The 12207-nt window shown below is 41.2% G+C and overlaps 1 protein-coding gene across 1 annotated transcript in view; it reads right to left on the bottom strand.

Annotated features, from left to right (window-relative positions):
* Positions 1-12207, bottom strand: part of sin3b (SIN3 transcription regulator family member B) — a 67984-nt gene that overhangs the window by 32759 nt on the left and 23018 nt on the right. The window contains exons 4-11 of the mRNA XM_061976271.2: positions 5984-6358; positions 5759-5914; positions 5514-5642; positions 5350-5439; positions 5151-5269; positions 868-1081; positions 676-792; positions 308-546 (exon numbers count right to left, since the gene is read on the bottom strand). Of these exons, the coding sequence (XP_061832255.2) occupies positions 308-546; positions 676-792; positions 868-1081; positions 5151-5269; positions 5350-5439; positions 5514-5642; positions 5759-5914; positions 5984-6358 (1439 nt within the window). The remainder of the gene's footprint in view (positions 1-307; positions 547-675; positions 793-867; positions 1082-5150; positions 5270-5349; positions 5440-5513; positions 5643-5758; positions 5915-5983; positions 6359-12207) is intronic.

Genomic DNA, 12207 nt, shown 5'->3' with positions numbered 1-12207 from the left:
ACTGCCGATGTGGGGGGGGGGGGGGGGGGGGGGGGGGGGGTGCCACCTAAAATCTTGCCTAGGGCGCCAGATTGGTTAGGGCCGGGCCTGCTTAAAAGCCATTCCAAAGACTTGATTCGTCGGCAAATGTCACATCTCTAATGCTGGCCCCATTCATCTCAGTGGCATAAAAAAGTTCATTTGCAGTTCCCAACATTTCATGTTTTTTTGCTTACTTTTTTCACCCTCTCGTGTCTACTTGCGTCATGGCCAATTATGCAAATCAGATGATGCCATCTTTAACCAGTGAAGACTAAAGCGCTCCAACCTCTTGAGGACCACAGGCACCGCCGTGGCAGGACTCCTCTTCAGCCCCTCAATGATCTCGGGGGCCTTGTCTCCGTAGATCCGGTAGACGGCGCGACGCTGGATGACCTCGGAGGTGCCGCCCAGGCAATCGTCCAATCGGAAGCGATCCTGGTCCTCGGGCGAAAGACGCGACAGCTTCTTCTGGACGCTCTCCAGCACTCGGATGGTGGCGAGGTTGGTCTCCAAGACCACGTCCAACTAGGAGGCAGACGGTGATGGACAAAGCTCTTAAAACAACATCCAGGTCATTGAATCTATTGCAAGTGGACTGGATGCTCACAGACTTTAACACGACAGCTTTAGACAACAAACTGCAGTGATCGGTACCTCAAATCTCTCATCCTCGCAGCGGTGCAGCTGCTCCTCATAGGGAGTCTTCTTGGAACTGACAAAGGTGGAGTCCTCCGACCAGGACGGGAACGACACCCATGTGTCATTTAACACCTAATCAATGCAAATCATTGGTGACAGTTGACAGAGAGTTGCTTCTTTGAACTAATTAGTCGTAAGTAGACACACCTCCTTGCACAAGGCGGTGCGGCCACTGCATTTGGGCTGCTGGTAGGTCTTTGGGAGCGCTCTGTAGCTGGAGCCCAAGCGTTTGCAGGAGGCGTAGTCCACCTCTCTGCCTCCGCCTCCCTCCATGTAGCGATCCGACAGCCCCGACATGGCATGAGAGAGCTCTTTGTCTCCCAGAAAGGACTTGAACTGCGTGTACACTTCAGGAAACTTTCTGGAAGGAATTTGCATTCAATCATGAGTGACAGAATCGTTACCCCTGAAGAGACTGTTTGATTTTTTATTTACAGGCATGTTTTCCTAATTCTATCAATGAAGCACGCTACAAATTAGTGTGATGTATTGCTTTCTACTGTAAGCTAGTAAAACAGTCACCAATAACATCCAGGAATTCAACACAGCAGGTTTGACAAGAACTGACAAATGTAAGTAACTCGAGCTGTGAACCTTACATCATTCAATTCTTGGGGGTAACCAGAGGTGGGTAGAGTAGCCAGAAATTGTACTCAAGTAAGAGTACTGTTACTTTAGAGATGTATTACTCAAGTAAAAGTAAGGAGTAGTCACCCAAATATTTACTTGAGTAAAAGTAAAAAGTATGTTGTGAAAAAACTACTCAAGTACTGAGTAACTGATGAGTAACATACACACACATATCATATATATATATATATATATATATATATATATATACACATACACATACATTGATATATACAGTATATAATTTATATTTATTTATTTTGCCGCTTTTGTTTACATGTTAAAGGTGTTTTAATGAATATACATGCATGTTTAACACATATAGATTCCTTTCTTTCATGAAGACAAGAATATAAGTTGGTGTATTACCTGATTCTGATGACTTGCATTGATTGTAATCAGACAGTAGTGATGATAACGTCCACATTTTCAAATGGAGGAGAAGAAAAGTTCCTCCTTTCTGTCTAATACCACATGAAAGTGGTGGGTTTTTGGCATCTTATTTGTCCAGCTTCCATATTCGTTGTTATACACTTTACAAGAAATATATTGGCGGCAAACTCCGTAGCTTGCTAGCTTGTTTGCGCTGGCTTTCGGAGACTCTTGTTTTGAAAGAGCAGGCGCGATGGAGCGGCACTTTTATTGTGAAGACAGGAACGTCCTCATGTGCGGTCAGTCTTTAGGCTTTTGACGGGATGTACGGTTGAAATAAAAAAGTATCTTTTTTCCTTCACACTTTTGATTGATTGATTGGAACTTTTATTATTATATTGCACAGTACAGTACACATTCCGTACAATTGACCACTAAATGGTAGCACCCCAATAAGTTTTTCAACTTGTTTAAGTCAGGTCATGTGACCACCTGGCTCTGTTTGATTGGTCCAACGTCACCAGTGACTGCATCTGATTGGTGGAACGAAGTGAACGTTACCAGTAAGGCAGGCACTATGGAGGTCTGTCTGACAGACCAAAACAAACAAAGCGTGCATTAACAGATCGATCAAAATTAGTAGCGAGTAGCAAGTTGAATGTAGATAAAAGTAGCGGAGTAAAAGTAGCGTTCCTTCTCTATAAATATACTCAAGTAAAAGTAAAAGTATGTTGCATTAAAACTACTCTTAGAAGTACAATTTATCCCAAAAGTTACTCAAGTAGATGTAACGGAGTAAATGTAGCGCGTTACTACCCACCTCTGGGGGTAACGATTTGATTCAGAATCGATTCTCCATTCAAAACTATTCTAAATTTAAAATCCTTTTTCAATAACATTGGGTGCCAGTTCTATGATTTAACTATGTTCCTCCTTAAAACTGATAAACTGCTCTGATGAATTTCTATTTTACTTAAATAAAATTCTACCCAAACATTTGATGAAGTCAAATACAAATAAGGGAACAAGCGAAGTAAGTATCCAACTTTTCTCTTTTCTAAAGTAAATGTGTACAGCAGACATGATCGTCTACATCAGTGTTTTTCAACCTTTTGTGAGCCAAGGCACATTTTTTTCATTCAAAAATCCGGAGGCACACCGCGAGCAGAAAACATAAAAAATTTTAACTCGGCAGCCGATATTGACAGTAAAAAGTCATTCTCAAAATTGTTGAATATGAATTCAAACCATAACCAAGCATGCATCACTATAGCTCTTGTCTCAAAGTAGGTGTACTGTCACCACCTGTCGCATCACACCCTGACTTATTTTGAGTTTTTTGCTGTTTTCCTGTGTGTAGTGTTTTAGTTCTTGTCTTGCGCTCCTATTTCGGTGGCTTTTTCTCTTTTTTTGGTACTTTCCTGTAGCAGTTTCATGTCTTCCTTTGAGCAATATTTCCCGCATCTACTTTGTTTTAGCAATCAAGAATATTTCAGTTGTTTTCATCCTTCTTTGTGGGGACATTGTTGATTGTCATGTCATGTTCGGATGTACTTTGTGGACACCGTCTTTGCTCCACAATAAGTCTTTGCTGTCGTCCAGCATTCTGTTTTTGTTTACTTTGTAGCCAGTTCAGTTTTAGCTTTGTTCTGCATAGCCTTCCCTAAGCTTCAATGCCTTTTCTTAGGGGCACTCACCTTTTGTTTATTTTTGGTTTAAGCATTTGACACCCTTCTTACTTGCACGCTGCCTCCCACTGTTTCCGACATCTACAAAGCAATTAGCTACCGGCTGCCACCTACTGATATGGAAGAGTATTACACGGTTACTCTGCCGAGCTCTAGACAGCACCGACACTCAACAACAACACATCATTTGCAGACTATAATTACTGGTTTTCAAAAAATATTTTTAACCCAAATAGGTGAAATTAGATCATCTCCAGACTGTATCCCAAGGCACACTAGTGTGCCGCGGCAGTGGTTGAAAAACACTGATTTACGAGCTTGAATGCATTAAAAATAGGAAAGATGTGTGCTTGTCTCTCATATGGATTGTGAATGATAGACGAAAAAAAAAAGAAAAAAAGTCAAGTTCCCCTTCAAATGTGTATCGCCTGGGGAATGCGTACCGGACTGAAAAATGTCAATGAAAATACATTTACCGTGACACCCTTAGATAATAAAAATCAGAGTGGATGCTAGCTAAATTCTGTTTTCTGGAGGAGTATGTCAACGAGCAACACATAAAAACAACAACAATTAAAGCTGCAAGTAGCATTGGTCGGGCCCGCGTATTTGGCAGGTGCTAGTCCTAAGTGTCCCAATACTTTTGTCTACTTTTAGTCTGAAGTGTCCCAAGACTTTTGTGTAGTGTACCTACCTTGTCTGCATTGTGTGGGCATGTTGGTGCTTCCTGCTTTTAAGCAGCCATCTTAAAAAAACAGCAGCATCAGTGCAGCGGGTCTTTGAAGGGTCATAAAATCAAAACCGGAGCAGATATTGAAACGCTGTTCTGTTATTTTATACACAAGGGTTTAATCTCTCTCCTGTGTTAGTTTGAAGCCGAAACGACAAACGCGCTCAGAGGAGATAGTTTTTGAAGGAAGGTGACCGGTTTTTACAAAAAATTTGTTTTGAAGGGGGAATAGCAAACTTCCTGTTGATTTTTGCTGGGGGTTGTCAATTTATGAAATGTAGGTCTAAGTGAGCCCTACATAGAGGTTTTTGTTTCATGTCTCTCCGACCTTCCCAGGGAGAGTTACAAGCAGTTTTGTCGGTTTTTTCATCCGAGGAGCAGTTTTTTGTGCGTTTCATTAAAAAATTGCGCTAGAGCACAATTTTGAGATTTGGGGTTAGGTTTTTTTATTAGATCGCAATTTTTGCCAGTCCTGATGTGTGTGTTCAGTTCGGTGAGTTTTGAAGCATGTTAAGGGGGTCAAATTACAGCTCAAAGACGCAAAAGTGACTGTTTTTAGTACTTTTTTTGTCTTGAAGGGGGAATTGCCAACTTCCTGTTGATTTTTGCCCGAGAATATACTATTATGAAATCTAGGTCTAAGTCACACCTACATAAAGGTTTTTGTTTCATATCTCTCCGACCTTCCTAGTGGGAGTTACAGGCAGTCTAGTTTTTTTTTTTCGTAGGGGGCGCTAGAGTGCAATTTTGAGTTGTGTGGTTCGGTTTTTTTTTTTAAAAAAGGCAATTTTCGCAGGTCCTGATGTGTGGGTCAAATATGGTGAATTTTGAAGCATGTTAAGTGGGTCAAATTACAGTTTAAAGTGGCGGCGGAAGAATAAAGAATAAAGAATAATAATAAAACCTTACAAATTCAATAGGTCCTTATGTCCCATTGTATAAGGACTCCCTTTGGGAGTCCTTATACAATGGGCCATGCGGGCCCTAATAATTTGCCAATTGCGACTTACCCCAGGAAAGGCGTGACCAGCTGGAGCAGCTCAGCTCCTGACACCACCTCCTGGTTGAACAAGGCAATGCAGCGCAAGAAGTTCTCGTACACTTCCTGGCTTTTAAACAGGCGGCGAACCTGAATGACAAATCACATCCCCACTTAAACATAAAAAAACAAGTACAATATCATTGCTGGGAAGTTCCAAGACTGCTCACCTTGTCAAAGAAGGAGAATTCTCGTAAGACTCCGTGTTTGCCGACTGACGCGATGGACTGATCTTTGGTACAGGAATACTTCATCTTTTTCTTCCGGGAGAAGACAGCAAACATGTTGACTTCGTGTAAAGTACATTGGTACATCACTAAAGACCTTGCAGTACCTTGAGTAGTGGGGACATGTGGGGCAGTAGTATGGGTCTGGGCCTCTTTTTGTTCTGCTTGCTAATCACGTCATCGTCGTCTGGTCTTTTCAGTTGGTCTTTCGCCCCCGTTAGCGAGTTCCCGGTGAACTATTGATAACGCATTTCAATTAACGTGGAAAGATTCAAACAATTGCAACACGTTTTGAACGTTATCAGTATGACATTTTACAGCAGAGAGAGAAAGTCGTTATAGTTTTACTGACCAGCGATCTCTTTGCGTCCGGCAAGAATTGGCCAAACTCGGCCAGCAGGTCCTCTTGTCCCTTGAAAAGACTGGCAACTTTTGAAAAGACCTCATCTTCAGTCATCCCGCTGGTACCTCGACTACCTCGGCTCTCCTTCACCTCCAGCTGCTCCTTCTGCGAGGCGGGAACATGAGTCACGGCCAAGGCCTGACCATAAATGACAGCTCTTTAGCGGAGCAATACCTGATATGTATGAAGAATTTCCAGGAAGGCTCTGTAGATCTCCGGGTGGTCCAGGAAGCGGTTTTTGATCTTGTTCACGTAGCTGATGGCACTGTCAAACTCCACCGGGCTGGTCTCTGAGGCGGGCGGGGACACGGATGAGGTGGCGGCCGGATTCTGACTCTCTCTGCTCGCCAAGGGAAGGGACAGTCTGCTGGGATTTTCCGGCGGTCCGACGGAAGAAGAGGTTGAGGACGATAAGGACTCCGAGGAGGCCGCCTTGACGTCACTTGTTTGGGCAGGTCCAGCTTCGGAGTTGGTGGCGGACGCACTACCCGAGGTCGATGTCACCGCGGAGGAGGGGGTGACGCTCTTTCCCTGTTGGGCGGGTGACACCTAAAGAAGAAGGATGGATTAGATTCATATACATAGATCAGTGTTTTTCAACCACTGAGATACAAACTGGTGTGCTGTGGGAGATTATCTAATTTCAGCTATTTGGGTAAAAAATCCATCCATCCATCCATCTTCTTCCGCTTATCAGAGGACGGGTCGCGTGGGCAGCAGCCTAAGCAGGGAAGCCCAGACTTCCTTCTCCCCAGCCACTTCATCCAGCTCTTCCTGTGGGACCCCGAGGCGTTCCCAGGCCAGCCGGGAGACATAGTCTTCCCAACGTGTCCTGGGTCTTCCCCGTGGCCTCCTACCGGTCGGACGTGCCCTAAACACCTCCCTAGGGAGGCGTTCGGGTGGCATCCTGACCAGATGCCCGAACCACCTCATCTGGCTCCTCTCCATGTGGAGGAGCAGCGGCTTTACTTTGAGCTCCCCCCGGATGGCAGAGCTTCTCACCCTATCTCTAAGGGAGAGCCCCGCCACCCGGCGGAGGAAACTCATTTCGGCCGCTTGTACCCGTGATCTTGTCCTTTCGGTCATAACCCAAAGCTCATGACCATAGGTGAGGATGGGAACGTAGATCGCCCGGTAAATCGAGAGCTTTGCCTTCCGGCTCAGCTCCTTCTTCACCACAACGGATCGATACAGCGTCCGCATTACTGAAGACGCCGCACCGATCCGCCTGTCGATCTCACGATCCACTCTTCCCTCACTCGTGACAAGACTCCGAGGTACTTGAACTCCTCCACTTGGGGCAAGATCTCCTCCCCAACCCGGAGATGGCACTCCACCCTTTTCCGAGCGAGAACCATGGACTCGGACTTGGAGGTGCTGATTCTCATCCCAGTCGCTTCACACTTGGCTGCGAACCGATCCAGTGAGAGCTGAAGATCCTGGCCAGAAGAATCCATCAGGACCACATCATCTGCAAAAAGCAGAGACCTAATCCTGCAGCCATCAAACCAGATCCCCTCAACGCCTTGACTGCGCCTAGAAATTCTGTCCATAAAGGTTATGAACAGAATGGGTGACAAAGGGCAGCCTTGGCGGAGTCCAACCCTCACTGGAAACGTGTCCGACTTACTGCCGGCAATGCGGACCAAGCTCTAAAAAATATTTTTTGCAAACCAGTATTTATAGTCTGCCAATTATGTGTTGTTGTTGAGTGTCTGTGCTGTCTAGCGCTCGGCAGAGTAACCATGTAATACTCTTCCATATCAGTAGGTGGCAGCCGGTAGCTAATTGCTTTGTAGATGTCGGGAACAGCGGGAGGCAGTGTGTGTGTGTGTTACGGACAGCAAAGCCCTGTCTGTCTGTTATTTCACTTGACCTTTTTCTGTGTTGATTGAGCTGTGCTGAAGCAGCAAAAAAGGACATAATGTTAAATGAAGAGTTTCTGTCTCTGATAGTTGATATAATAATGTAAGTGCATCATTAAGCCTACATGAACTCCATGGTGTTCAGGGATGAATAGTCTCTCCTATTGCTATTGTACTATTTTTTCAGCTATAGTTACATTAATCATTAGTAATGCATACCTGCCAACTTTTGAAATCAGAAAAACCTAGTAGCCAGGGTCCAGGGGCCACAGGCCCCGGTAGGTCCAGGACAAAGTCCCCCCGACGCAAAATGATTATTAGCATTCAGACAGGTTAAAATGTTGCTAAAACCATCACTTTTCTATCAGTCACAGTGACTTTTCAAAACAAAAATATTACAGCAAAAATCATATGGGTTGATTGACATGTTTATTCTGTAAGCTAACTTCAATAGTTTGAAATTATTTTGACAGTTAATGCCAGTTATCCTGTCAACCTTTCACAAGACTTCAATTTGTTAATTGAAAGTATAAACAGTATAAACACTTTTTACAGTAAACAAATGGTAAAACAGTACTAAACAATTCCATTAAAAAAAAAATTGGTGTCATTATTAACTTTCTGTCCAAGCTTGTATAATCTACTGCCTTGTTCAATTGTAAAAAATATTCTGTGCCTAAAATTCACATTTTTATCACAATTATCATACTGTAAACATGGTAAGCTAACTTCATTAAAATTAATAGTCCTGTCAATAGCATGGAATTACAATTCAAATGTCGTTTTTTTGTAAGCCTTTCAAAAGAATTCAAAATATGAAAAATGAATGAAAATGAATTTAAGCCATCAGACACTTGGAAAGTGGCACATCACATCTCTAATGTAATCATTTTAACTTTTCAACAGAAATAGCACTGCAAAAATATTAAGGACATACTTCTGTATTTTGGTAGTTATGCTGTCAACATTTAACAAGATTTCTTCAACTTGGACTTGAAAGCATAAATAGTATAAACACTTTTAACAGTATAACAGTACTAAACAATTCCAATAGATAACATTGGTGTCATTACCTTTTTGTGGCTAAAATCCAAAGTTTTCCACTTGTATCGCTAGCAACGGCATTAGACTTGTGTTTTTTTGTCCCAACGTGGTCTTTTACATCGCTAATTCCTCCGTGTCCGATCGAAAAATCTTGTCTGCACAAGGTGCAATTCGCGTAGTTTTCACCCTTTTTGGAACGGATAATTATTCCCGGATAGGCTTTTGAATATTCTTCACGGAATGACTGCAGTTTTCTTTTCGGTTTAAGACTCGTTTGCGATTTTTCTCCGGCTGATTCCATGATCGTTCGCTCGTTTGGAAACAATGGGCAACAGGTGCCTCGTGCTTGGCAGCGGTGCTATAAATAGCCTCGCGCATGGCATTCGGAATGGCTCGATAGGAAGTTACGGGAAGCAGTGTCGATTGTCATTGTTGTTACGCGATTTCGTGAATAAAACTTTAAAAAAAATTTTTTTTTTAATTAATGAAAAAACGTATTTTTTATCACTGCAACCGTAACCCGGAATAGGTTGATGAAAACCGTACTAATTACGGGAAAACCGGAGTAGTTGGCAGGTATGGTAATGTAGCAGCCTAGTTTTGAATGGCAGGGTCCCTGCCATGTTGATAAAAATATAACATTTACATTATAAAAATTAACTACAGGCTTCCAAAATGCTGTAATAAATTAAGCATGATGAGTTGACTTGAAACTATTTATTGTTGCACTTTTTATATGTAGAAGAAAAGTTGTGTCATTTTATTTAATCTGAGCAACAACTTGAGGCAGTTTAATGTTGATTAACGTGGGCAGAATTATTATAGTGTTCCCAATGTTAAAAGGATAAAGCAATTGCTTACAAATTTGGTAAATAAATAACCAAAAAAATTTATATTTTGTTGTTTTCTTACTGTACCGAAAATGAACCAAAGGTACGTACCGAACCAAACTTTTTGTGTACCGTTACACCCCTAGTTGGTAGTGCATTCTGCACTCACGCTTGATGTGGGAGATAAGGCAAACACTAACCCTAGACCCACTGTGTAATCATTAGAAGGACTCAAACAAGCGATGTACCGTAACTAAGGCTGCAAATCTGCACTCATGCGTTTTTGAGTGTTACATTTGAGCCTTGCGATTTTGTTTTGGCGCCATTATCGCCAAAAAGCCACTTTGCAGCACCAAAAGCCACAGTTAGCCACTAGCTGGTGAACACTAAGCCGCTAAGGAGCCGCGGAAGTCCTTCACGAGTTGATAGAGACCACAAAGAACTGCGAGGGAGTGAGAGAGAGAGAGATAGAGAGAGAGAAAAAGGCTATATGACGAGTAGCTGCAGAACTTTCTGGCGAGTGTAAAAGCAAATATTTGCTCAAACAAATGGACAAATCAACGCGTGTGCATGTCTGTGTGTGTGTGTGTGTTCGTGCGTGCGTGGGCGTGTGTGTTTGCACTGCTTCCACAAAGCGCATTTGAATTATTTACCTTTGGAAAGAACAAATCTGATGTGAATTACAACCAAATCAGTAGAAGAATGAACAAGACTAAAGGAAGCTTCCTCTTGTTGTTGGCAGGAGTATTGTTTACTCGACTGCAAAGAGCAGCGGGTGTCTATTAGAGGGTGGCCTTTAGTTATGATCAGAGGTGGGTAGAGTAGCCAGAAATTGTACTCAAGTAAGAGTACTGTTACTTTAGAGATTTATTACTCAAGTAAAAGTAAGGAGTAGTCACCCAAATATTTACTTGAGTAAAAGTAAAAAGTATGTTGTGAAAAAAATACTCAAGTACTGAGTAACTGATGAGTAACATACACACATATATATATATATATATATATATATATATATATATATATATATATATATATACACACATTGATATATACAGTATATAATTTATATTTATTTATTTTGCCGTTTTTGTTTACATGTTAAAGGTGTTTTAATGAATATACATGCATGTTTAACACATATAGATTCCTTTCTTTCATGAAGACAAGAATATAAGTTGGTGTATTACCTGACAGGGTGTTTTATTGTTTATTGTTTTATTGTTTGTACTTTGGCGCCATCTTTTGGACGAATTCCCTCACTTCAGGTGCTGCAGTGTCCTTCTATTGATCGGTCGTGCTTTTTTTTTCTTCTTTCTTTCTTTTTTTTAAAACCAAAGTGCTGTTCAGTCTTCTAGCCGTCCATAGCGTTTCTACTCGTATTGTTCATTCATCACTCCAAGCAATGTTTGTAAGTTTTACAATATAACTAAAACGGTTTATACTTACTAAACTGCCCCATGTGTGATGTCTGTAGAAGTGTTTTCATGCATATTTGTACGTGCTATCGTAATGTAATGACGCCAGCTTCGTTAGCATTAGCTAATATGCGAACAAGTTTATGGGTGTCTTTGTTATTATTATTATTAACTAACAAAGGCATTATTTTTGTATTGTTTCAGTTTCCCAAATTCCTTAGTAAATTCACCAAGACGTCACCCAAGACATCACCGTGGAGTTTTGGAGTCTGTTTAGCTGACTGGAGAGCTAGCTTCCGCAGCTAAAGGGTCCATGACAATGACTTCTGTTTTGTTTGATCAGCCGTTTTACTGCCATGTTACAGACACCACTTGGAAACAATTAAGGTATGTAAATAAACATTTAAAGAATCTTACTGTGTAAATAACTCATGTTGCAACGTATATATCTGCGGTGTGGCTAATATAAGGGAAAATATTTTTTTCTTCTAAAATTTTGTGGGTGCGGCTTATATCCTGGTGCGCTCTATGGTCCAGAAAATACAGTATATTAGATAAGTAGTAGTAGTAACGTGAGAAACTATTTGAAGAAATATTGTCTACATTGAAAATAAGTCTTGACGCATGCTGAAGCTTTAATCTTTAACTTGGGTGGCAACATTTTTTCCCAACGAGCTTAATATTTTAGTAGGTGTGTTTACATGACCCACATTTCTTCCATTTCAAATAGTTCAAAATAAGCGAAACATAGGGGAAAAGGGAGGCAGAAACAACCGATCCTGCTTATGTAAAATTAAAAAAAATCCTGAATGTGAGGGAAATACAGACATATAATGAGCAGAGGTGGGTAGAGTAGCCAGAAATTGTACTCAAGTAAGAGTACTGTTACTTTAGAGATTTATTACTCAAGTAAAAGTAAGGAGTAGTCACCCAAATATTTACTTGAGTAAAAGTAAAAAGTATGTTGTGAAAAAACTACTCAAGTACTGAGTAACTGATGAGTAACATACACACACATATCATATATATATATATATATATATATACGGTATATATACATACATACATTGATATATACAGTATATAATTTATATTTATTTATTTTGCCGTTTTTGTTTACATGTTAAATGTGTTTTAATGAATATACATGCATGTTTAACACATATAGATTCCTTTCTTTCATGAAGACAAGAATATAAGTTGGTGTATTACCTGATTCTGATGACTTGCATTGATTGTAATCA

This window comes from Nerophis lumbriciformis, linkage group LG14 (genome assembly GCF_033978685.3).
Source record: "Nerophis lumbriciformis linkage group LG14, RoL_Nlum_v2.1, whole genome shotgun sequence".
NCBI classification, from domain to species: Eukaryota; Metazoa; Chordata; class Actinopteri; order Syngnathiformes; family Syngnathidae; genus Nerophis; species Nerophis lumbriciformis.
Note: the sequence above shows the minus strand (reverse complement) of the source record. Positions and strands in the feature narration are given on the sequence as shown.